This window comes from Mastomys coucha, unplaced genomic scaffold (genome assembly GCF_008632895.1).
Source record: "Mastomys coucha isolate ucsf_1 unplaced genomic scaffold, UCSF_Mcou_1 pScaffold18, whole genome shotgun sequence".
NCBI lineage: Eukaryota > Metazoa > Chordata > Mammalia > Rodentia > Muridae > Mastomys > Mastomys coucha.
In genome coordinates this window covers 77998423-78024880 of record NW_022196900.1, presented here as the reverse complement: position 1 = coordinate 78024880, position 26458 = coordinate 77998423, and the positions used below count along the sequence as shown (strand labels likewise).

Here is a 26458-nt window from a genome sequence, read left to right as displayed (position 1 = left end):
CAAGGCAAGCAGGTGAAGCAAAGTGAGCCTTCCTTCTTCCAATATCCTTATATAGGTCTCCAGCAAAAGGTGTGGCCCAGATTAAAGGTGACCTTGCTTGAACTAATAGATCTTCCAATCTTAATCTTCTGGGAATCATAGCCACTATGCCTCAAGATCTCCATGCCAAGATTCAGGTTGGAAACCTGTATCTCTCAGCCTCCAGATTAGGGCCAGAGGTGAGCCTTCTAGTTTTAGATTGTAGTTCATTTTAGATATAGTCAAGTTGACAACCAGGAATAGCCACTACAATCCACCCCTTGTCAACTTGACACAAATAATATCTCATGTCCACATGAAACAATAGCAAAATCATGAGTATGCCTAACATGATATAACTATTCCTTGTACAATTGCAAATGCATTTGTAAATTTACAGTGGGGCAATGTCCCTTGGGAACATTCTTTTAGTGTCTCAACTTAAATACCAATTGATGTTAAAGAAATTGGAAGAAAAATGTATTCTTAATAAGACAGAAGCATTCATATTACTTTATAATTCTCGTTTCTGCAACTGATTACATGGCCTTAGCTGGTATTTATAACTACCTTCCTCTACTACCCATTCTGTATTTCCTTCCCCCTTAGCAAGCACCTCAGCAGGTCTTGGCTCTTTTCCTGGAGGATTGACCCATACCTTCACTCCTGATGGGTCTGCATTCTTTGTCATCCTGCTTGGTTTAAGGGCATTAGAAGCCCAAAATGACCAGCGGGAGGTCTGAGCTTCTAATTCATGGAATGTTTGTTGTGGCTCCTGGTAGGAGAACTCTGCCCTCCGGAACCAAAACTTCTAGGCCAGCAGAACCTAGAGTTGTGGGGACGGGAAGCAAAACTTTTCCTAGAGGGTCACTAGAGTGATAGTGAGTGGAACTATTTATTCTCTTTTCCACCCCTTGATTCCTGGACCCATGGAACCTGGCTATGGGGGAAACTGTACCATATATTGGATGCTGATTCAAAGCATATACTGCCTTCTGAAGAACTCTGCCCCAGCCCTCCATGCTGTTGCCACCTAATTGGCGTGGTAGCTTTGTCTTCAAAAGGCCATTTCATGTTTCTATTAGACCAGCAGCTTCAGGATGATGGGGAACATGGTAAGACCAGTGGATTCCATGATCATGGGCCCACTGTCGCACTTCTCTGGCTGTGAAGTGAGTTCCTTGGTCAGAAGCAATACTGTGTGGCCCAGATTAAAGGTGTGTGCTACCACACCTTTAATCCCAGATGACCTTGTTTGAAACTCATAGATCTTCCAATCTTAATCTTCTGAGATTCATAGCCACTATGCCTCAAGATCTCCATGCCAAGATTCAGGTTTGAAACTTGTATCTCTCAGCCTCCAGATTAGGGCCACAGGTGAGCCTTCTAATTTTAGATTGTAGTTCATTTTAGATATAGTCAAGTTGACAACCAGGAATAGCCACTACAGATACTATATCAGTAGAAATGTGTGACTAGGCAGATGGGCAGGAATGGCAACAAAATAGATTGAAAGGAAAAGCAAAAGAAAGCTAGGAGTACTGATGGAGCTCTGCAGAGGGCTGGTAAATAATCAGAAAAATATAGGTGCCAATGAGGTATGAGAGCAGGGGACCAGGCAGGCAGAGAAGACAAGCTACAGAGTAGAGGAGTCAGAAGTCCAGACAAAGCCCTAGCTTGTCTGGGCACAGTTAAAACTATTTCTAAGAAGCAAACAGGCAGGATGCAAGTAGACAACATGCTGAAAACCTCCCATGAGGAACAGCTTGGTGAGCAGAGAAGCTCAGAGTTGGTGCAGCCTGTCTGACATGGGGTCGATAGGACATAGTCACAGCTGGAAAGGGCACCCCTGCTCTTGTCATGACTAGAGGCCCTATGGGCATGTCCCAGCAGCTGCTGAGTGCTGTTGCCACGGCCCTTTCCCAGTTCATGAGGGACAGTGTTCTATGCAAGCATTAGCAGCTTCCTCTTTCAGATTTCCACTTAGGCCCTTCATTAGGGAAACCAACCCCAGGACTCCCAAAAGACAATGGCTAAGAATATTTAACATGTTGTCTTTGACTGTTCCAACTCCAGCCTATCCAATACAACATTCTAACTGAAGGACTGTTCTTACAAGTTCTGATGTTAAAAAAAAAAAAAAAAAAGCAATTTAGAGCAGGGAGTTTAAGAAGTTTCCTCTGAAGAAAAGAACCACCTGAGAGCCATGGTACAGCTGCAGGGGCCAGAGGTTCGTTTGGTTGACATGCAGGTAATGGAGGAGTCTAGCTATCTTTTCACCTCAAATCACATAAGCAACTCTCATTTGTTGCAGATGTATAGAGGGGTCAGGAGACTGGGTGTGTGGTCTCTTCCCTGAGTACATCCTCCAGAAGTGATACTTTTGTCACAAGTCTTTTCATTAAGAATCTGATGAAAACACATCAAGAAAGGGAATGTGGGAGTGAGACCCATGCAGAAGCCCCAGAGCACTTTTCAGACTCATGCACCCCAAGATAGATAGAGCAGCCCCAGACTGACAATACCTCCTCTTTGCTCAGGGCACCATCACAGGTGTCTTTTAAAAAATGATTTCTCCATCTTAACAGCAACCTACCTCTCTCTGTTTGGGACCAAGCTTTCCTCCCTCCCTCGGTTCTGTGTCCTATATTCAGATCAGAGATGCGGAGCTCCACTCATTCTTCAAGCCCTCTGGGAAGTGCTTAGTCACGGACCTAGCCACGTGGCATCCGCTTTCTCATTGTGGGTCTGGTATGTTAACTAAAAAGTTATTTTCCAGCCTAGCTGGAAACAGCAGGAACTTGAATGGACTTGTTAGACTGGCAATGCTAGAAGTTAGGGCCATGTGCCAAAGAAAAGAATGGACGGCCAATCAACAAGGAGCAACTTTCTCAATCTCTAGCCTAAGACTAACCCTTGTAGCTAGCAAAGGAGGACTATGTGAGGCCTTTGGTTCATACTGGAAGATGTGATAGGACTTCATGTCTGCACAGAAGGACATCACAGGACCACTACTAGAGAAAGGGGTCCAGAGGAAAGAGAGATTCTAGAGTGACAACAAAATTCTGAAGACTTAAAGTAGCAGGAAACCAAAACCCCCTAGATGTGACCCACATGTGGCGAGGGTAAAGGGTAGAAACCAGATCTCTGGACAGTAGGTGCCAGGCTCTCAGGTCTGAGGGCTGCCAGGGCCCTTACAGGTGCTGCTGGCTGCCTAGCCACATCTCAGCCCTGGCCCCATCCCAGCTCCTACCTGGTAGGTACCTGTCGTGGCTGTGGCTGTACTCTGTGGCAGTGAGTGATAAGTGAGTCTGTGTAAAGGGCTGGTTGCCGAACAGATTGTCACTTCGAAGGTTGTGGCAGAGCTTCTCGAGGAAACGGAGGACATAGGTGATGCTGTTGACTGCTGGGAGGTTGAGAGTGTGCTGTTCCCGGTCAAACACGGCTGTGGAGTTAAGAACAAAGAAGGAAGTTGTACAGTGATGTGCAGTGCTGGCTGGAGAAGCTTAGCTCATGCATGTCTTAGGCTTGGCAGGTTACAAAAAGGCAGTGTCAGGCTGCTTGCCCACTTGTCTTCTTCCTGCTCTTTCCCTTGCTCAAGGGCTTTGATTTTTGCCTCTAACTCCAAAGGGTGTGTAATCATAGGAGTGCCAGGCCAGGCCTGTTGTACCCCTGGGCGCTGGCATGATCTGACTCAACCTGTGCAAACACCTATGAACATAATGCTATCTGCTTCATCACCTGGGTAGGCCTCTTCCAGGAACTGTGCTCACCTAGGGTGCTGTGTCCACAAAACAGCCCAACAGGGAGGCTACGCAGAAGATAATACTGTCACTGCTAGCAGCGGCCTAGGTATACAATTTCCAATTTCTATATCAGGATATTAGATTTGGTCAACATTACGAAATGTTCCATGCTTGCTTTTATTTTTATGTACTATTTATTTCTATCAAAATATTGTCATAATTTGTAAAAAGCAAAAGGCTCATGTAACTGTCTTTGAGGGAAGGGAGGAAATGGAAATCTGAGGAGATAAAATCACTCTCACAAAAGTTTTAAAGAGGAAGATCTCTAAGCAGTAGAGGTGAAGAGCAACTGCAGGCAGTTAGGAACTCAGGCCCTGCAGACTGCGGCAAGGGAGGCCAGAGAGTGGCCTGGGCCCCAGGAGACACAGGTTTGAATGTATCCGCAGTTCCCATCCTAAGCATCCAGGGACTGCCTAGACTTGCCTCTGCAGCACTTCTGTTGCCACCCTTCCACAGAGTACGCGCATTTTCTTTTCCACCATTGCAGACATGAGCCTGTCATAGTCTATTTTCCCTTTTCCTGGCTAGTGTGTGGCAGAAACCTCTGCCACACAGTAAAGGCTCAACAGGTATTTGCTAAAAGGACTATTTGGCTGTTTATGCTCAACTGGTTCCTTAATGCCATAGCAGCTTGCTACGGAGGAAAGGGAAGGACTGTAAAGCAGCATTAGAGTAAAGGCTGGAAGGTAGGAGGTCAAGCCGTTGTAGGCTTGGTGGGTAAAAGTAAGATTTTAGAGTTAAGAAAACTGAAGCAGAAACAGAGCATAGCAGGAAAGTATTGTCGGTTACTGTAGAAAAAGTACCACACTGTTAAATCAAGCTCCCATTTTCCCTCTATCCTGGGATTTAGCTCCCTTGTATGGGTCCTATAGGCCCAGAAGCTTAGGAGGCAAAGGAGTGAAAGGAGGTCAGAGGTCCTCTGAAGCCAGTTGAGGAAATTTTCTTGCTGCAACAATACAGGTCCTATGTATTTTCCCCACAGAATGGCTTTAAGCAACACTCATATTTTCTGTGTGGGGATTAAAGTTTAGAAGTTGTGTTAGGTAGTCGTTTGGCTATTTTTGGCAGAGGTATATGGTACATACTATATGGTATATAGGTTCTATATATTCAGAAGAGCCTGGGAGCTGGCAGTGAGGACTCTTGAGGAATGGGATACTTTTGCACTCTCCAGAGCCTAGGAGTATGAGCTGAGTACTAGGATCTCTCCTCAGAAGGAAAGTCTGCCATTCCAGTTAGGAGTCCAACTAGCCCAGAAGCCCTTACCTGAGATGACTTCACCGCCGTGGCCCTGTTTGAGGAAGCTGAAGACAGTTTTCTGGTGATAAGCACAGTCAATGCAAGCCTGGACAGCCTGCTGCAGCACCACAGAGGCACGGGCTGGCCCAAAATGGTCAGGGAGTTGTTGGATCTTCTTCTTATCCAGGTGGGGGCCCGTGCTGCCATTCTTGTTCAAGTAGATACAAACTACAGGAAACAAAGAACCCCAGAATCTTACAGTGTGCCAGCCATGTATAAAAGTGAATCCCTAAACCTAGTTAGTCCCTTCTCCCCCTGGCCCAATCTAGCACTGTATGCAATAGATGAGCTATCTCTACCTAATCAGCCCTTAGTGTTTCAAAATTTAGTTTTGTAGTAGTTTGTCACATATCAAAAGTGTATCACAATTTTTTTTGAAAAAGATTTATTTATTTCATGTATGTAAGTACAATGTTGCTGTCTTCAGACGTACTAGGAGAGGGCATCCAATCTCATTACAGATGGTTGTGAGCCACCATGAGGTTGCTGGGAATTGAACTTAGGACCTCTGGAAGAGCAGTCAGTGCTCTTAACCGCGGAGCCATCTCTCCAGCCCCCATAATAGATTCTAATACAAGATGCCTTAGTTACAAAAGCTAAGCATACGGCACTAGGTTTGGAACCAGAGGGAGGAGGCACCAGGAGCAAAGCTCTAGTGTGAACTCATACCCTGGGGTTATTTTTCTCCTTTGGTGCTGGGGATCAAATCCAGGGCCTCATCCAAGCTAAGCAAGTGCTTAGATACCGTTGAGCTACATTCCTAGCCCCACCCCCTTTTTATTAGATGTTTTCTTTATTTACAAAATCTCCTTTCCCAGGTTCCCCTCCAAAAAAGAAAAAAACTAAAACAATCCCCTGTTCCCTCCCCCTTCCCCCTGCACACCATCCCACCCCCTCCTGCTTACTGGCCCTGGCATTCCCCTACACTGGGGCATAGAACCTTCACGGGGCCAAGGGCCTCTCCTCCCATTGATGACCGACTTGGCCATCCTCTGCTATACACATGCTGCTGGAGCCATGAGTCCCCCCCATGTGTACTCTTTGGTTGGAGTTTTAGTCCCTGGGAGCTCTGAAGGTACTAGACTAGTTAGTTCATATTGTTGTTCGTCCTAAGGAGCTGCAAACCCTTCAGCTCCTTGGGTCCTTTCTCTAGTTCCTTCATTGAGGACCTTGTACTCAGTCCAATGGATGGCTGTGAGCCTCTACTTCCGAATTAGTCGGATACTGTCAGAGCCTCTCAGTAGACAGCTATATCAAGCTCCTGTCAGCCAGCGCTTGTTGGCATCCACAATAGTGTCTAGATTTGATGACTGAATATGGGAAGGATTCCCAGGTACAGCAGTCTCTGGATTGTCCTTCCTTTAGTCTCTGCTCCACAGTTAGTCTCTACAACTCCTCCCATGGGTATTTTGTTCCTGATTTTAAGAAGGAACAAAGTACCCACATTTTGGTCGTCCTTCTTCTTGAGTTTCTTGTGGTTTGTAGTATGTACTTTGTGTATTCCAATCTTCTGGGCTAATATCCATTTATTAGAGAATGCATACCGTGTGTGTTCTTTTGTGATTGGGTTACCTCACTCAGGATGATATTCTCATTCCTAACCCCTTTAAGAGAGTTTTAATGGAAGGTGAAGACAATGTGACTGGAAGGTGAAGGATGGGGTGGTGGTGGTTACAGTGTGCTAGGAAGGGACTGAAAGTTTGGTTTTTTGAGACAGGGTTTCTCTGTGTAGCTCTGGCTGTCCTGGAACTCACTTGGTAGACCAGGCTGGCCTCGAACTCAGAAATCCACCTGCCTCTGCCTCCCAAGTGCTGGGATTAAAGGCGTGTGCCACCACCGCCCGGCGGCACTGAAAGTTTGATATGACTGTTGTCCATAATACCAAAGCAGGAAATGTTCTTGATGAGTTCAATGAAATAGCTAAGTTTTTTTTAAAACCATCAAAGTGTTGCCTGTCTTTTTACTATTTAAGATAAAATGTAAGATGAGAGAAAAACTCCTTTTTTAAGAGGTAAGAAGGAAGGTGGGGCATGGTGGCACATGTCTTTAATCCCAGCATTCATATCAGAGACAGGTGGATCTCTGAGTTTGAGGCCAGGTTAGTCTACATGATGAGTACCAGGCCAACCAGAATTACACAGTGAGACTCTGTCTCAAAAATCCAAACCAAACAAAAGTCAGAAAGAATATGCTTCATAGATTTTTTTAGACAGAAGATTTCCATAGGAATTTGCTAAGGAAAATCCTTGCAGACTCTGTTATACAACAATTTAAAACTATTTTAATTAAAATACAATTACATAAATTTCACTCCTCCTTCCATTCCCTCTCAAATTCATGGCCTCTTATTCTTTAATTATTAAGGTACTCGAGAGTGCTATCTTTTAGCTGTAGCTGCAGAAGAGGAACAAAGTAAAGAAGGGTTTATCTTTGAAGACCTTTGTCCCTCATCTTGAACCTAGATGCTATTCAAAAAAGTCCTGAGGCTGTTAGATAGTCCTTTGTCAGAATGATTGCTAATGTGGACTTAGAAGCTTCAGAGGCAGTGCAAAATGGAAAATATCTGTTCTTCCAGCCCTGCCTCTTCATCTTTTGGACTCCCAACCTTTCATAGGCAAGGAGAAAGAAGAATGCCTACTTGTCTAACGGCAAAGGAGAAAACAGAAGTTCATAATGTCTAAGACACAACACTAGATCTAGTAAAGGAACTGCCACATGTGCTCATTTGAGTTTCACAGTTTCTGCAATTAGTGATTGCTGCACATAATAAACTCATCCCAACCCTGTCCACAGTCACATGATCACTATATGAAGAATCCCATGCAAGTCCTGTGGCTGAGAAATTTCACTTAAGAGTACTCATGTAAGCCAGGCAGTGGTGGCTCATGCCTTTGATCCCAGCACTTGGGAGGCAGAGGCAGGCGGATTTCTGAGTTCGAAGCCAGCCTGGTTTACAGAGTGAGTTTCAGGTCAGTCAGGGCTACACAGAGAAACCCTGTCTCGAAGAACCAAAAGAGGACTCATGTACCTGCACTTCATTCAGAGGACGTGCTGCCTGACACTGCAAGGAGATGATACTTTTGATGAAGAGTCCTATGAAGGACTGACAATTAGCTTCTCAAGTAGGAAAAATGTAAAAAATTAATATTTAGGGAGTTGTCTGAGGTGGTTTTAAAATATAGCTCATGATTCTTTAATCCTCCCCTGAGAGGTAAAGTCTGATTAGGGATTCCCTAATCTTGAATTTAGTTAGGTTCTGTGGTTCACTGACCAACAGAATACAATTGAAATAATGCTAAGCTAAGTTTGGGGTCTGGGCATTACTGTCTTTCTAACCATATGCTATTAATAGTGGGTACGTGGCTAAGACAAGTTGGTGTCACCTGGGAAAAGGTATCTCAATTGAAGAAATTCCTCCATTCAATTGGCCTACAGGAAAATCTGTGGGTCATTTATTTTCTCGATTGATGATTGATGTGATAGAGACCAACCTACTGTGGGCGGTGCTAAGCCTGGGTAGGTGGTCCTGGATGGTGTAAGAAAGCAGGCTGAGTAAACCATGAAGAGCAAGCCAGCTTCTGCCTCAGTTCCTGCCCTGAATTCTTGCACTGGTTTCCTTTAACGGTGGACTATTACATGAAATAAATGCCTTCCTCCCCAAACTGTTTTTGGCCATGCTGTTTTATCACCAAAGCAGTGAGAAACTCTATGCTTGGATGAACAAAGAAGCCAAGGGCAACCTGGACAATACTGAAAACCTGTCTCAAGATGAACAGAAAGCTCACTAACAACAGAGCAAGGTGGAAAAAAATCACCTGTCTACAGGACAATATCTGAGAATCATACAAAGAGAAAATAGAAAATATCTAAACTATTGAAAGAAAAGCTCCCACCAACACAGACTTCTGAACCCTGTAAAGTTCTCCTTCAAATGTGAAGGAGAAAAAGAAAAGGTAAAATAGCATCTTCCAAGAAATGCTAAGTTGCTCATTAGTAAGACATAGATCAGAAATCTAGATTATGAAAAAGGAAGTCTTGCTTAGGATGTACAAGACTCTAGGCTGGATTCCCAACACAAACAAACAAACAAATAAATGAAAGACTAAATGAAGACAAACATTTTTATTCTTAATTACTAAAATTTATTCTAAATAATTATCAATAACTACCTGTGCTTATATGTGAAAAAAATAAATATACATGAAATGATTAATACCAATTTCTCAGTTGTTCAACTGTTTTACTGCTGGAAACAGGTACCATGAGCAAAACAACTCTTTTTTGGTTTATTTGTTTAGTTTTTTTCTTGAAACATCACTTCCCCCTTCAGAGTCCTGGCTATTCTGGAACTCACTATGTAGATAATGCTGGCCTCAAACTCACTGTCTCATGAGAGCTGGGATTAAAGGCCTGTGCCAACACTCACATGTGTGAGCAAGGCAACACTTATAGAACAAACAAACAAACAAACAAGCACCATTTAATTGGGAGCTAAAGAAGGTTTAGTCCATCCAATAGAGTATTAAAGGTGAAGATAAAGTTGGGGCCCTGAAACTTCATGACCTCAAAACTTAAGCAAACATGGAGTATATACTGGCAAGTGAATAGACAAATAGAACAAGATATTATACAGCCCAGAAATAAATTTACAGGAATCCACTTTGTTTTTGACAAAGGAGTTTCTTCAATAAATTGTGTTGGAACAACTGAAAATTCATGTGAACCCTTCCCCACCCAAAGTCAACCAACAGCAAACATCAGACCCAGACCTTGTGCGGCTACAGGAAGGCCCTGCTTTTGAAGCTATCTGGAGATTAAACTATGGCTGAGAAGCCCTTCTGTCTCTTGACACAAACCCTAGAAAGGGTTTGTGCAGAGACACACTTAACTCATTCTAAGGGAAGATTACTCTAACAGCCATGGAGATCACTCTAATTTCCTAGACATCCAAGGATGTCTATAGGAAACTGTAAGTTTTCACACAAGTATTTCAATGCATACATACAAATGAGTACTTTAAGACTGCCCCACTGGAAAGGTATGCATATGCTTTAAAGGTATAGGTATTTTATAGTTACCTTTATAGATACTTTATAAAATGGGGACAGATATGTGTGACTTTTGCATGTGTACCTGTACTCACACTCTAGCCCCCAGGTTGATTTTTCATCCTCATCAACTACTAGATTTTGCTCTGAATCAATCATTTGTTGGCTGGTCTCCAAAGTAAAATTCATTTTCACTGTATCAAGGTTTGTCTTCATTGATGATTTTTTTCATTTTTTTTTAAAGATGTATTTATTATTATATGTAAGTACACTGTAGCTGTCTTCAGACACACCAGAAGAGGGTGTCAGATCTCATTACAGATGGTTGTGAGCCACCATGTGGTTTCTGGGATTTGAACTCAAGACCTTCAGAAGAGCAGTCAGTGCTCTCAACCGCTGAGCCATCTCTCCAGCCCGATTTTTTTCTTTTTTTAAAACTTAAAAGAAAATTTTCAAAATGTGAATGGTGGCAGCCTCACTGGAATGCTATAAGGGATCATTAAGAAAGGAAATGGCTCAGTGGTTAAGAGCACTGACTGTTCTTTCAGAGGACCCAGGTTCAATCCCAGCACCCACTTGGCAGCTCACAGCTGTCTGTAACTCCAGTTCCAGGTGACCTGACACCCTCCCTCAGACATATACGTAGGCAAAACACCAATGTACATAAAATAAAAAATAGATTAAAAAAAGGGGGTGGGGGAGCTGGCGAGATGGCTCAGTGGATTAAGAGCACTGACTGCTCTTCCGAAGGTCTGAAGTTCAAATCTTAGCAACCACATGGTGGCTCACAACCACCCATAATGAGATCTGATGCCCTCTTCTGGTGTGTCTAAAGACAGCTACAGTGTACTTATATATAACAAATAAATCTTAAAAAAAAAAAAAAAAAAAAAAAAAAAAAAAAAAAAAAAAAAAAAAAAAAAGGTAATGTCCCAACTAAGTGTAATCAGCCCTGGTTCCCCAGCTCTGAGTTCATAAAACAGTTACCCTAGTTTTTCCCCCTCTTACAAATGAAAGCTTCTCTAAGACAATTTCAAATGCCAAAGAGTTTTTTTTTTTTTTTTTAATTCTACCTAGATTTACAAGTGGACAAGGCTAGTTACTGGTAGAAGACTAGAGAAATGTAGAGACTATGCCCCAGGGGGAACTGCAACTAGATCCGTCCTCTGTTCTTACCTGTCGGGGCCTGCATGGCTGAACTTGGGATAGTGGCAGCGTCTTGGGGCACAGTGCTGGTGTCCGGTTCAGGGGTGCTGGTTGTTGGTGAGGTGGGTGGTGGGCTCAGCAAAGTCCGAGGTTTTCTCTGTTAAAATGGATGTGGAAAAGTTTGCTTCCATAACAGCTGACTTCTCTCCTCCTCTATCCCTATCACTCAGTACACCCATGAGACCAGCATATTTATGAATGGTACCACACGTCATCTTTATTTCCTACTTAGTAACTGGCCCCAGCATGTATTGAGAGTCCTTAGTGAACATTTTCTGAATGTATGTATATAATTTTGATCTTTTGAAGAGAAAGAGCTTAATGCACTTCCATGTTAGATTCAGTATCATCAGAACTACAAATCCTTTGAAAACGGGGCAGAAAGTATGCTATGGTTTAATGTTATTACTTTGTTTCTTTCTCTAAATGGAAATGAACCCAACTCTACCAAATGCTTTCCTCTGCCTCCAGCGTCTTTAGCTCATTACCTGCTATTCCTTCTCTTAATAATCTAACAGTCCCTAAACATACTACTTCTCTAAAAACCCTACAATTTTGTCTGCATACATCTTTAGAATTTTAAGCTTTCTCTTCAATGGGGAATATTCTTTCCTGCTCTCTTACTTTTCCTCTTAACTCCACCCTTTGTCCCTACTTGTTCGTGTACTATTACTATCTGCTTACCCATTGATGGTCTTGATTAACCTACAGCTCTTATGAGGGTCTGAGTGCCAGTCCTCACATGGCACTTGACATATAAGCATTAATAAATGTTTCTCATGAATCATATAGTAGAGATTACCAATAAAGGGGATAAGATCCCCCCTTCATTTTCAAGAAGATGGAAAGAGGATAGGTCTACTGTGTTTCAGACTTCGTGGGGGACAGAGCAGAAGCAATCATAGGTCTTGGTTTTCAAAGGATCCTAAAGGGCCTTTAATATAATCAGCTTCAATATTTCTGTTTTCCTCTTCCTAAAATAGCCCTCTTACAGAGCTACCTAGTCCCTGAGAAAACACTGCCAACCATAGGTCTTACTACTATTTCCAGATAGTTCCTTGCATTTGAAACAAAGACCTTCTGTGTGACTTCCCATTTACTGGCTCTTATTTTGTCTTCAGAGTCTCTCAAATATATACATCCACTCTTTTGATTACCCTCAAGCTATACCCACATGGCTCTCTGGCCTTTGGTATCCTTAAGGCCTTAAGCCTCTCCTATACAACATGAGAAGAGTGTAATAAAGTAATTGTCTAACATAGAGGTGATAGCAGTGGTGGCGGTGATAGTAGTGGTAATGGTAATAGTAATAATAATACTAATAAGAGTGTAGTAGATAAAAGTAAGGACCAGGGTTAGGTGTTACTGGCAGCAGATCAGAAATAGCATTGTATGGTATACAGAAAGATTAAGCAATGACATTGAGAATTCATATTCAATCAAAAAATAGACAACTAAGAGTGGTAACATCATGACTAAAATCATCCATCCATCCACCCATCCATCCATGCATCTAGTATAGCCTGATATTAAGTGACTAAGTGAAGTTCTTTAAAAGAAATGGTAGGAATAACAAAAGAAATACATTTACAGAATTGATATACTCTGTTTACATGTTATTTTGTGAAGGGTAATAAGGGGCAGGACCATTATCTATGGAAGACATTAGACAGATCTTCTCCAAAACCAAGACTTGTTTCCTACTCTAACATTAGCAAACTCCATATAAGTGCTAAGTAGGAATGATAACATCGGATTTCCTATTAAATCTTAAAACCCACCCACTAGGGGGGCAAGATGGCTAGATGTGTACTTTTTTGAGATGAATTATGAATGAACTGTCTCTTTGCTCTTCTGTACCTCTTTCTGGGAAACCCACATTTTTACCTACCTTACTGCCAGGCTTGGGACCTCTCTTCTTTGGAAATTTCAAAGGTTCAGCTGACTTGGATGGGGTAGAGGTGGGATGGGGAATAAGGATCTTGGGTGTTCGGCCCCGCTTCTTTCCTGGTTTGCGCCCCCTCTGCCCTGGTTGATGCTCCAAGACAGTTTTGGTGCTATGGATGCTGGGCTTCTCAGTGCTCACGTCAGATGAAGGGGAAGGATTCTTTGGAATCACAACTGTAAGAAAAAAGATTCATTCCATCATCCCTCCATCCACATTTCCATCTGTCATAGAGATTTCAATTCTATAAAACACTATGACCAGAAAACAAGCTGGAGAGGAAGTACATTGGGATTACACTACTTCCCACATTGTAGTCCATCACTGAAGGAAGCCAGGACAGGAACACAAAACAGGGTAGGAAACTGAAGGCAGGACCTGATGCAGAAGCGTTGGAGGAGTGCTGCTTGATGTGCTCTGCATGCCTTGCTCAGCCTACCTTTTTATAGAACCCAGGACCACCAGCCTAGGGATGATGCCACCCCAAATGGCACTAATTAAGTGCCATCAATCACTAATTAAGGAAATGTCTTAGAGCTGGATCTTATAGACCCATTTTCTCAGTTAAGGTTCCCTCCTTTCAGATAATTCTAGTTTGTGTAAATCCAATATAAGATCAGCCAGCATACCACCCAGACAGAAGGAAAAATAGCTTGCACTTCTGTCCCAGAGGCTCAGAACTGGGACAGATCTCAGGTGTCTACACCCTTCTTCTGATGAGAATAAAGATCTAATTAAAGAGGAAGTAATGTCTCTCCCAGGTTACTCAGTAAGACAAGAACTTTTGTTTTCAACTGAGCTCAGACAGCCAATGCCACATCACCATGGTCAAGGTTTTAGCATGGTAGCTGCAGTTGAGGGGAGTGAAAAGCGGATATGGAATCATTCTCCTTATCTTACAATGCTTGCTCTTTATTAACTGTGAGGTTATTTATTGTGGTTTTCAAGAAGTATGGGCTTTAGCCTCTGTTTTGTGCTCCTGTTATGCCTGATGTCATACTGTGTCATCTACTTTTATATCCTAGTTGCCCTATATGTTGAGCTTTTTATTATTCTTGGTTACACATGTATCAATACTTAGTTCTCAAAGCTTACTACAGGGCCACATTTTCACTTAAGTCCTCTCTAACTAGGACACCACTAAGTGAACAGTTCTAAAGTATTCTGTGGATATCTGTGTTATAGGACTCTTTAGTTTTATGCCAACTGTTCATCTTCTCCTTAAATTGAGAATGTCTAGAGAGAAGGAATACTTAATTCATCACACAAATAGTAACGGAGTACTTGCTATCAGTTATGAGTCCCAGGGACAGACAGAACAATAATGAACAGAACAGGGGCTGGTGAGATGGCTCAGCAGGTAAGAGCACTGACTGCTCTTCCCAAGGTCCTGAGTTCAGGTCCCAGCAACCACATGGTGGCTCACAATCACCTGTAATGAGATCAGACGCCCTCTTCTGGTGCGTCTGAAGACAGCTGCAGTGAATTACTCCAGAGTGAGCGAGGCCAGAGGGAGCGGGGCCAGAGCAAGCAGCTGGCAGAGGTCCTGAGATCAACAGAAGCCACACACATGATAGCTCATGGCCATCTGTACAGATACAGTGTACTCATATACACAAAATAAATAAAAATAAATCTTTAAAAAAAATAATGAACAGAACAGACCGTTTCCACTCAGGGGAATATGTTAGTGTCTGAAGTTGGAATAGCTGGGCATGAGGTAGCAATGTGGAGACTAGCTTAGAGAAGAGTAGTACTGAGACTGAGTAGATCAAGTTGGGTAGATAGGTCAGCCACTGAACAAAGTCTGAACCCAGAAACTATCTAAAAAAAGCTGGCTGTGGTGGTGTGTGCTTGTAGTCCTATCTCTGGAAAGACAGAGATAAGAAGACACCTGGGGCTCACTGGTCAGCCAGCCAAATTTACCAGGTAAAGTGGGCCAAAAAGACCCCATCTCAAACAAAAACCAGGTTGGAAGGCTGCTAGGGAGATGATGGTACAGTCAGTAAAGTGCTTGCTGTTCAAGCATGCTCATCTGAATTCTGATCTCCAGCACTCACATACACCAATATATAAATACATAAAGACATACAAAACACTTGAAATTACTATATCCCATCAAAATTTCCAAAATCAAAAGGATTAAAATCCATCCCTAACTATGGGATATGAAGGATATGAAGCAATTAAAATCCAACACTGCTGGTCTGAACATAAATCATTTTGGAAAATTATTTAGTTGCATATTTTATGATCCAACAAAAGATATGGCCACCAACAGACTCGTGCTGGACATTTATCACATTTTTTTGTGAGGTAAATGATGGAAACAGCCCAAATGACAAACAGCAGAACAGATTTCTAAAAAAATGTGGTATATTCATACAAAGGAACATCACAAGAAACACAAATGAACTACTGCTAACCATTTTTATATGCAACAATATAGCTCAATCTCTTAGAAATATGCTATGTGAAAGAAGCCAAATAAAAATTAAGTAAGAAAAAGCCAGAATATACATACAATTTGTGAAGTTTAAAAACGGAAAAAAGTAATCTATATTGACAAGATCAATCAATTTGAAGGAACTGGATACTACAAGGGAGATGCTTAAAATGTACTGTATCAGAATAAAAGAAACAAACAGAGAAGACAAAATAAGGCTGAGGAGAAGGCTCCATGCTTGTGACACAAGAATGAGGGACCAAGTTCAGATCCCCAGCATTCACATAAAAGTTACATCTACTTGATTAGATGTAGCCAAACGTTAGAAAAGAAACCAGAAAAATATATTGAACACATTCAATTAAAATCATATCTAATCTTTGAAAAAGAGGAGGTTACATGATACAATATTATTATTATTAGCTGGACCAGCCAGGAGAATAATGATGCCTTTTATTGAGATGGAAAACACTGGAGAAAGAGATCTGGAACTGAGTTTCTAAATTTGTTTCTTATGAGCTGCCTATTAGATGTTAAAATATGGAAATGTTAATTAGGGAGTTATATATCTGAATCTGGAATCCAAAGAAGATGCTGGATTTGAAGATAAAATTTTGAGAATCATCAGTGTGTTTACTGATATGTAAAACCATTAGACTTAATGAGATTTTGTTGACTATGAATACATAATCAAGAAAAGAGGAAAAGAGATAATTTCTAAGACACATTAATGTGCATCAGTTAGATGGAAGATGATCTAGCAAAAGAGACTACAGAGTGGCCTAAAAATGAATCCGAAAGAAAATGACTGTGAAGTTCCAGGAAAGTGGAAGAGGTAGCCAGTCAACCTAGTGATCAAAGCTAACATCACCCAGCTAGACCACACTCAGTTCATCTTGTAATGTGATGGACCAAGAACATCACACATACATCATTTTTCCTTCGAATCAATTATTTTTGAGCACCTCATCTACACTGTACAATGTCTGCCTGAACCACGCCCTGCTTTGTTTCTTCCCACTTTCTTTTATCTTCAACAGTGTCTTTCCTTCACTTCCTTCCAAGCAGCATTAATAACATTCTTGTCTTCATAATCCTGAAAAATGGCACCTCATGAATGCATTTGCATGTCAGGGTTCACACGGAACAGAGTCAACATTCCAAATCACAGCTGGAACATTGTCTTGTGAACTTCCTGCATCATATGAGATACTGAATAAATCAGAAGATGTATTATACCATACCATAGGTATAAACTCCAGGGAGGTTCTTGCACATGTATATCAGTATATATGTTAAAATCAGTATTTTCCCAATATCATATTTTCATTGGTTATTTGGAAATTTTATATTATACACCCTGATCATACTCACTTCCCAGTCCTCCCAGGTCTGCCACGTCACCCTTGTGACTCCCCTTGAAAATGAGGAAGAGGAAGAGAAGGAAGGAGGGAAGGAAAAGGAGGAGGAGGAGGCGGTGGTGGTGGCAGCAGTGCCCAATTTATATTGCCTATATATTCACTGGAGCATGAAAACTCCCAGTGGTCAGCCTCTTAAAGAAATCTGAGTCCTTCCCCACCCGCACCCCTGCCAGATGCTATCAATTATGGAGAGCTACACCACTTTATCACAGTTTTTAAAGTTCTCCTCAATGGCTTTCCACCTACACTGTTACTTTTTTGGAAGTGGGAGGAGTGGGTGTAGGGGTTGTCAGAGAAGCTTTTTATGCCTGCCCTTCTCAACTGTAAGTCTGCAGTCACTGATATAACTGCAAAAGTAGGGGGTTTTTGTCCTTTACAGTAAGGGGGCACATATTGGGCTTCCACATGGTCTCTGGTAGCAGTGCAGATCATGCACATCAACATGGCCTCTGGGAAAATACAGGCTATGGACACCATCACAACCCTTCTGTGGGTAAAAAGAGCCACAGACATCAATACAGCCCTTGACTGCAGCAGGACCATGGATCTAGACAGTTGAAATTATCCAAATGTGCACTATTAGTAAAATGGATTTAGGCTGGACACTGGCAGAACATGTGTTCGTGAACATCCTGAGTCCTGGGTTTGTCCTACAGCACACATACACATTTACAAAAGAGGGACAGATTTTTAAATGCTATTTAAGCTAAGAATTGTGGCTCACATCTATATCACAAGCTCTTGGGAAGCCAAGGCAGGTAGACCGTGTGAATTCAAGGTTATCCTGAACCATAGAATGAGACTTTGTCTTAAAAAAAGTTATGAAGATAGCAGTTCTCAGAGTGTGGTCTGGGGAATTTCAGGAGACTGCTTAGTCAGTAAAGTGCTTGCTGCCTAAACACGTGGATCTGAGTTTAAGCCAGGCATTGTGGCATATGTTTGTTACCAAAGTATTGTGATAGGAACATAAATCCCTGAAGCTGGCTAAAAACTAAGATAGACAGTGCCTGAAGAGGAATGGTATCCAAGTTTGGCCTCTGTCCTCCAAACTCATGTGCATGCATGTATATGCTTACTTGTACACAAGAGCATGCACACACAGAGAGACACAAAAAGAAAGGCAGGAAAAAGATCCTTCTTGAGTTTCTAGTGGTGACAGTATCATGTCCCCTTTTCACATTCATTCTCTCATGATGGAGTTTTCCAGAGGCTGCTTTGTTGTAGGACATCTCAGCAGCTGTGAACCCTGAGACTGTGTTATTTACTGAAAAACAAACAAACAAAAAACCCAAACTTGTGGTGTGGCTCAGCCCTCAGCATACACCTTTAATCCCTATGGATGGAATACAGACACACCCTTAGAATATACCATTCATCCCAAACAATGAAGGTGGCGTTCATTTGTAAAAGGAAGCACCCATGTTTCAAAGTAATGTCTAATTGGTTCCAACATCCTCCTCTGGCCTGTGGACACAGACATACATGCATGCAAAACATACACACACACACACACACATAAAAATAAAAACATTTTCTTTTGTTTATAAGTATGCACAAGTTTAATATACACTGTTTGATGGGTTTGGATACATGCACATACTTTTTATGGCAGAAAAAATGACAAATCAGATAAAGATTTGACAGAATAGGATCTGCCCAACTCTCACAAGAAGAGAGGGGAAAGGGAAGCTACATAAGAGAGCAGTGCAGAGAGAAGGAAAGGAGGAAGAGGCAGTTTTACTGGGCAGTTGTACAAGACAGGTTGCAGAGAGAGAACCAGCTAGACAGAGGAAAAGATAGAACAAGCCAGAGAATGAGAAGCCAGAAGATGAGAACAGATTGCTGAAGTTAGTTTGAGGTAGAAAAAAACAATTTAGGAGAAGCTGAGAGAAGCCAGATTGGGTCAGTCAGCATGGAGAGGAGCCTGAACCAGGACAGCTGAGTTGACCAGCCAGCAAGAGTTCACAAAGAGCTAGGAAGGGTGAGCTTCCTCAGCAGTAACTCTCAGAGGCTGAAAACATTCTAGTCCTAGATAAAATTGTAGAGAGGGTAGAAGCCCCAGAACTAGGCCTAGGTTAGCAAAGGGAGACAGCAAGCCTCGGAGACAACACTTACACTACTTTATGGGCATCACTGGTAACCAAACGTCTACTTGTGTGATGTTTTTTATTGAGCAATATTTATTCATTAGTAAATACTTTTAAAAACCTAGCTAAATTGCTAGAAAGATTGCTCAGTGGTTAAGAGAACTGGTGCTCTTCCAGGACTTAGGTTTGATTACTAGCAGCTATGAGACAGCACACAACCACACTTGAGTTCCAACATCCTCCTCTGGCCTGTGGACACAGACATACATGCACGCAAAACACACACACATAAAAATAAAAACATTTTCTTTTGTATATAAGTATGTACAAGTTTAATATATACTGTTTGATGAGTTTGAATACATGCACACACTTATGATACCATAATCAAGGTAAAACCATAGTCATCGGCTACAAGTCTTTTTTCTGATTTATTATGCGTTCCTTTTGTGTGTGTGATAAGAACATTTAACACGAGAACTACACTTCTAACAATACCTTAAGCATGCAGTATATGTTATTATGTTGGTATTATGTATATGGTATATGGTATTATGTTGTACAGTAGGTCTCTGGAATTTACCATGCATCATTGAAACTTTATACCCACTGAGTAACAACTCAGTATTTCTCTCTCACATAGCCTTTGGCAACTGCCATTCTAGTCTGCTTCTATACATTTGACTATTTTAGATACATCATGAGTAGGATCATGTAATATTATCCTTTCATGTTTGGCTTATTTCACTTAGGAAAAGGCCCTCTGGGTTTGTCCATATTATTATAGAGGGCATTCATATTCATATTCTTATTCATTCTTTCTCTCCTTCCCCTCATCCCAGTCTTTTTTTTTTTTTTTTAACACTGAGTTTCATATGCCACATTCATGTTCATGGACACCTGGTTTGTTCCTGTGAATATGTTTTTATATATTCCCGTTTTTAAAAGTTCAGTCTGGACTGGAGAAATGGCTCTGCAGTTAAAAACACTGGCTGCTTTTCCAGAAGATCTGTTGTAAAGTGTTCCAGAGCCCCCACAACAGTTCACAACTGTTTGTAACTCTAGTCCCAAAGGATCCAAATCCTTTCTTGGCCTCATTAGGCATCAGGTTCACACATGGTTCACAGACACGAATGCAGGCAAAACATTCACACACAGAATAAAAAAAATGTATTTTTAAATAGATTTTTAAAGTTCTATGGTGTTTGTTTGTTTGCTTTGTTTTTTGTTTTTGTTTTGTTTTTTTGAGACAGGGTTTCTCTGTGTAGCCCTGGCTTGTCCTGGAACTCACTCTGTAGACCAGGCGGGCCTTGAACTTAGAAATCCGCCTGCCTCTGCCTCCCAAGTAGTGGGATTAAAGAAAGGTGTGCACCACCACCGCCCAGCTCTTTTTTTGTTTTTAAGATTTATTTATTTTATGTATATAAGTACATTGTAGCTGTATAGATGGTTGTGAGCCACCATGTGATTGCTGGGATTTGAACTCAGGACCTTCAGAAGAGTAGTCAGTGCTCTTAACTGCTGAGACATCTCTCCAGTCCCTAAAGTTCTATGGTTTAATTTCTTCTGTAGCAATATAAAAATATATAAAATTTCTGTGAATTCTTTAAGAATATATTTGACAGTTAATCTTGTCTACTTGATGAGATTTGGAGTCTTTTAGTAGACAAATTTCTAGGCATATCTGTGAAGGTATTTCTAGAAGGTTTTAAGGAGATGGGAAGATATGCCTCAAATGTAGGTGGTCCTGTTCCACAGGCTGGGGTCTTATACCAAATGAAAAGTAGAGAGTAGAAAAACAAGTGGATTTCCAGCACTAATTTCTGTCCACGTTTTGACTGCTGATGCAATCAATACACCTCTCATTCTTGCCAAAAGCTAGACTCCCTCTGTCACCACATGTTCCTTGCCATCATGGGCGGCTGTCTTCAAACTGTGAGGCAGAGAATAGCTCCCTTCCTTGCCTCACTTTTGTTAGGTATTTGGTCACAACAACTGGAAAAGTAATACAATATAAATATCCACAAAACAGGCCAGCACATATAATACTACTAAAGTTGACAATATTAGACCTCTCTATCTACAGCAATACTGTAAGAAAGTTCTTCTCTTTCTTGCATAGAAAAAAACCTTAACTCATTAAATTCAGTGTTCTTATTTTATGCCTTAGACAGAATAACTAAATAAGCCAAATGGCCTCACTTTAAACTGATTATTATGGATCCCAAGACAGTGATAGACTATGAACCTAAGTTGAGTAAAGAGATAAGTCGTCATATGACAAACAGGGTTCTTAGTAGGTACTTCGTACATGTCCACAGACCTGAAATGAAGCCAGAGAACAAGAGAATAACAGTTGCTTGTCCCAGCTCTTTTCAACCATTCTAATAATTTTGTTTCTCCTTTTCCCTGATTAGCATATAGTACACAACTATGAACTGGGGAGGAAAAGGAGTTCACTGGACTGAAAGATCTAGAGAGAGAAAAAAACAAACAATTATATTGGACAGTTCGTAAAAATCAGGTTATGCATGTCTTTTGTGAGCAATACTGAGATGAGGTTTCAGGCTAATTTAATAGCTTCGTAATAACTACATCCAAAGAAGTTATCCTGGGGGCAGATCTGGAAGTTCTTCCCAATAGAAAGCCTGACCTGCCTTGCACATTCTAACTTAATTATCTTGGTTGACAAAAAAGTAGATATCAAGGGACCAGGGACCTAATTCTACTTCTGTCCCTTATGATATGACATTCAATTTGTCATTTAAGCATAATCTTTTCTCGCTTTTCTAGATGTAGATGATTAACCACTTTAATGATTGTCTTATATCGAAGAAGGATGAAGCACGTAAGTATATGCCAACACATTTCAGTTCTACTGAGGTAGAGAGAATTAAGCCTTTAATCCATAGTACTTAAGTTCTTATACACCTGGGCTTTCACTTGGCCTTTAAGAAACTCTGTGTAGACTGGCAGTGCCTCCGAACAAATGAGGAGAGCAAGCTTCATCAAAGTTAAAGTGGTAGAGCTGGACATGATTCTAGTCTTTGTTATGCAGCCTAGAAGAAAGAAATCCTAACAAACGGGAGAGGGCCAGTGAGTGCCAGCATTCATCTGCCCCTGACTGCTGAGCAGTGCTCCTCAGACTCCTGTCAAGAACTAGGATGCTCTCACCATGGAAGCCCTAGGCGCAGCAGTTTGTCTGCTAATTAATTTGACCCTAGTAGCTTCTGAGAACGTGTTAAGTAGTATTAAAGCTGTCAAGGATCTACAAGAGAACAATTCAATTAGAGGAGTAGTCTCCAGAAGACTTCTTCCAGAAGAAGAATTTTGTATAACAATTCAGTGGGTGTGGAGGTTTGGACACCTTGATGGGAAAGTAATAGCGGTGGCGCTCACCTTTAATCCCAGCACTTGGGAGGCAGAGACAGGCGGATTTCTGAGATTGAGGCTAGCCTGGTCTACAGAGTGAGTTCCAGGAAAGCCAGGGCTACACAGAGAAACCCTGTCTCGAAAGAAAGAAATGAGATTACTGGAGGAAGGATGGAGTTGTGCTCCAAGAACACATAAGGACATTATAAGAGGCTTACCAAATGGTGGACAGTCTGAACATCTGAACAGATGAAAGTTGCAAACTTTCATAAATAAATAAAGAAGCCCTGAGTTTGCACTGGTGTAACTAACTAACTAAACAAATAGAGGGAAGAGAAAGCTCTCTCTCATTGCATGATTCAGGTTAATGAAATGACTGAAGTGACACCGTACTATCCTAACATTATTTCCTGCCTGCCTGGTCACTTGTCAGCCTTCTACCCCTAACAGCCACATTTGGCTTGGCCATGCTCCTGGGATTGTCCATGATCTTGACCACAGCCCAAATGTACTACCTAGGGATTAGGAAGTAACCACTGACCTTTACAAAAAAAGAGAACAAAACCAAACCAAACCAGGTGTTCCTAGCCACACACCCCCAAGTCCCTTCCCTAGGCCCCTTCAAACACTGATGTAAAAAGTTGTACCTCTAAGCTCGGGCACACTTTTCAGAGGATAAGCCTGTTCTTGGTCTGGAATAAAACAACTAAGGATTTTAATTGGCTTAGCGTAGTTGTAAATAACTTAACTTTCTTGTGGGGATCATTTCAGTTAATGAATAGGAATAAAATTAGAAAATTAGAAAATTAGTTTAGGAAATAATTAAATAACTGATTCAATCAAGATTGCCAATATATGCTGATACTGCAGGGTGAAAATTTGATTAAAAATGAGATATTTGGAGGACAAATATTACATGTTCTTTTTTGCATGTGGGCACTTAGATTTAAATTTAGGTTTAAAGTACCATAATGTATATATATAAAAAATGTCATAATGGAACTCAATATTCTGTATGCTAACTAAAAAATTAAGAAAAAATAATGAAAAAAGAAAGGCAGGACATTTATAATCTCTAAGTATTTTTCCACAAGATAATTAATTACAAGGGAAAAACTCTATGGTAAAGAAAACTGGTAGGCATAGCCTGAATCAAATAATTAAAATTACTATAGGCAGTGACAAAATGGAGATATCAAGAAAAATATTCATGCCAGGCAGTGGTGGCACATGCCTTTAATCCCAGACTTTGGGAGGCAGAGGCAGGCGGATTTCTGAGTTTGAGGCCAGCCTGGTCTACAGAGTGGAAGGCTATACAGAGAAACCCTGTCTCGAAAAAAACAAAAACAAAACATTATATACTGAGATTCTGATGCAAGATGGGATGCAATACTAATTTTGGGGAAATCTTGGTTAAAGATATAGGGAAATTTTTTGTATTTCTGCAAATTTTCTGTTATGGTAGAATTAAGTTGAAAGATTTTTAGTTTGAAAATTCAATAGTATTGAGAATATGAATAGAAATAGATGATCATATGAGAAGTAAGGGGGAAAAAGTCCAACTTGGCCTGCTCAGTCAATCAGAAAACTTCAAGTTGAAAAGGGAAGAAAGAGAAGACAAACATTCACACCAACAAAGTTACATGACTCTGTGACTGCCTCTCAACAAGAACACTAAATGCCTTAATTCTTCTATTAACAGAGCCATCAGGCTAGCTGATTAAATTAAAAACAAGATCCAAACTCTTGTCTGCATGAAACACTCCTTACTGAAGAAGACATGCCCATGTTTTTTTTTTTTTTTTTTTTTTTTGGTTTTTCGAGACAGGGTTTCTCTGTGTAGCCCTGGCTTTCCTGGAACTCACTCTGTAGACCAGGCTGGCCTCGAACTCAGAAATCCGCCTGCCTCTGCCTCCCAAGTACTGGGATTAAAGGCGTGTGTGCCACCACGCCCGGCAGACATGCACATGTTGAAAGTGAAGGATGTGCCATGTAAATCAGCTGAAATTAACAAAAGTATTAACATATTTCATGATGGTTACTGAACTTATTTTACTCACATATTATTGTGTAACAGTTTCCTATGAGATGAAAACATTCCACCCTACAAGGAAGCTGGGGCTTTTTTGCATTCTTTTTTCTTTGTTTTAACTTTTATTGCATTATGATGAGAAAAGTTACATGATTTCAATTTATCTGAATTTGTTAACATCTAAAAACATATTTTAAGTAAATAGAATTGCATCACATTCTTGTTTCTCTTTTGTACCCCAACTCCTCCCAGAGACCCCCCTTCAATACCTACAATATCTTTTTTCGTCATATTCTTTAAAATTTATAAAATATTATAAAAATAAAAATAAGTATTATAAAAGTTGTTTGATATAAAACAATAATCAATTTGACAGTCTTATGTAGATGCTTGTCTACAAAAATCCTGAATACATACGTTTTTCTCAATATAAATTTTAAATAACTCCAGACGTATTAACTGTATATTTCAAAATAAAGCATCACTACTAGTATTTTCTTAAATGAACATGAATATATAAAGTCTTTTTGTTTGTTTGTTTTGTATTTAGTAGAGCTTAAAATCTTGGCTCTTACTTACTATGGCACAAGCCTAAAATAAAAACAATTTTTACACATTGGATTTCATTGCAATAAGGCTGTACTTCAATGACCCTCACATCACCAAAGGATTTTACCTCCATTGTAGCTGAGAGTTGATAGTTCTGCTGCACCAAGAAATGAATTGTAGGCTCGATTTTTGGATACAGACTTCCTGCTATGATCAAAGCTATTTGACTTGAGTGAGTGACTTCATTCTCAGCCCTCAGAGAACAAGTTACATTCATTTAAGAAATGGTGTGTATATTAAGATGGTCTATCCATAAAGTCATTCACCAACTGTTTCAATGAACAATGGTTCTGCTTGGAGGTTGGCATAGACATTAGGTGAGGGTAAGAATCTGGTTCAATGGCTGTGATAATTTGGAAAAGCATTCATCTCAGAGAAAGAGTAACTTATAAAGTCCTCTTCGTCAAATTTGATATAATAGTTACAAACGTCAAGCAAAGCATTCAGTCTCACTCTTTGTTATTCTCTTACAAGCCCCTTCCCAATTTAATTGCCTATGTTTCTTTTGGGTATATAAATACTTTTGAAATATGTGAGCTGTTCTGAAAACCATAGTATAGTGTAAAGACATGAAATAAACAATACTACTAATAGAGAGGCTGAGATAGAAGCAGCAAGATTTCAAGACCCCTATATTGTACACAGCAAGACACTGTCATGAACAAAAAAGCTGAAAGTGTATATGGATTGTACAATATTGGACCTATTTCTCTTTGGACCAATTACCAAATTAGAGAGACCATTGGGTGACAACAAATTTCTAATTCCTCATATTTTTGGATTTCAATTGATTAGGAAATGTTTGTAATTTTTTTTTTAAAAGAAGTTGCCTTTTTAAAAAGATTTATTTATTTATTTTATGTGTATGAATGAGTACACTGTAGCTGTACAGATGGCTGTGAGCCATCATGTGGCTGCTGGGAATTGAACTCAGGATGGCCCCTCTTGTTCCAGCCCTGCTTGCTATACTGTAGCTGTCTTCAGAGGGCATCAGATCTCACTACGGGTGGTTGTGCGCCACCATGTGGTTGCTGAGAATTGAACTCAGGACCTTCGAAAGAGCAGTCAGTGCTCTTACCTGCTGAGCCATCTCGCCAACCGTGGTAATATTAATTTTCATATTAAAATATTAAGAAAAAGTAATTGTTACTTCCTGTTGTTTTTGTTGT

The 26458-nt window shown here is 40.7% G+C and overlaps 1 protein-coding gene across 10 annotated transcripts in view; it reads right to left on the bottom strand.

Moving 5' to 3' along the window:
- Positions 1 to 26458, bottom strand: part of Scmh1 (Scm polycomb group protein homolog 1) — a 130741-nt gene that overhangs the window by 11757 nt on the left and 92526 nt on the right. For all 10 annotated transcript variants that reach the window (XM_031378487.1, XM_031378492.1, XM_031378486.1 and 7 more), the window contains 4 exons: positions 13269 to 13498; positions 11348 to 11474; positions 5091 to 5291; positions 3272 to 3463 (listed from right to left, as the gene is read on the bottom strand). In XM_031378487.1, coding sequence (XP_031234347.1) covers positions 3272 to 3463; positions 5091 to 5291; positions 11348 to 11474; positions 13269 to 13498 — 750 coding nt within the window. The remainder of the gene's footprint in view (positions 1 to 3271; positions 3464 to 5090; positions 5292 to 11347; positions 11475 to 13268; positions 13499 to 26458) is intronic.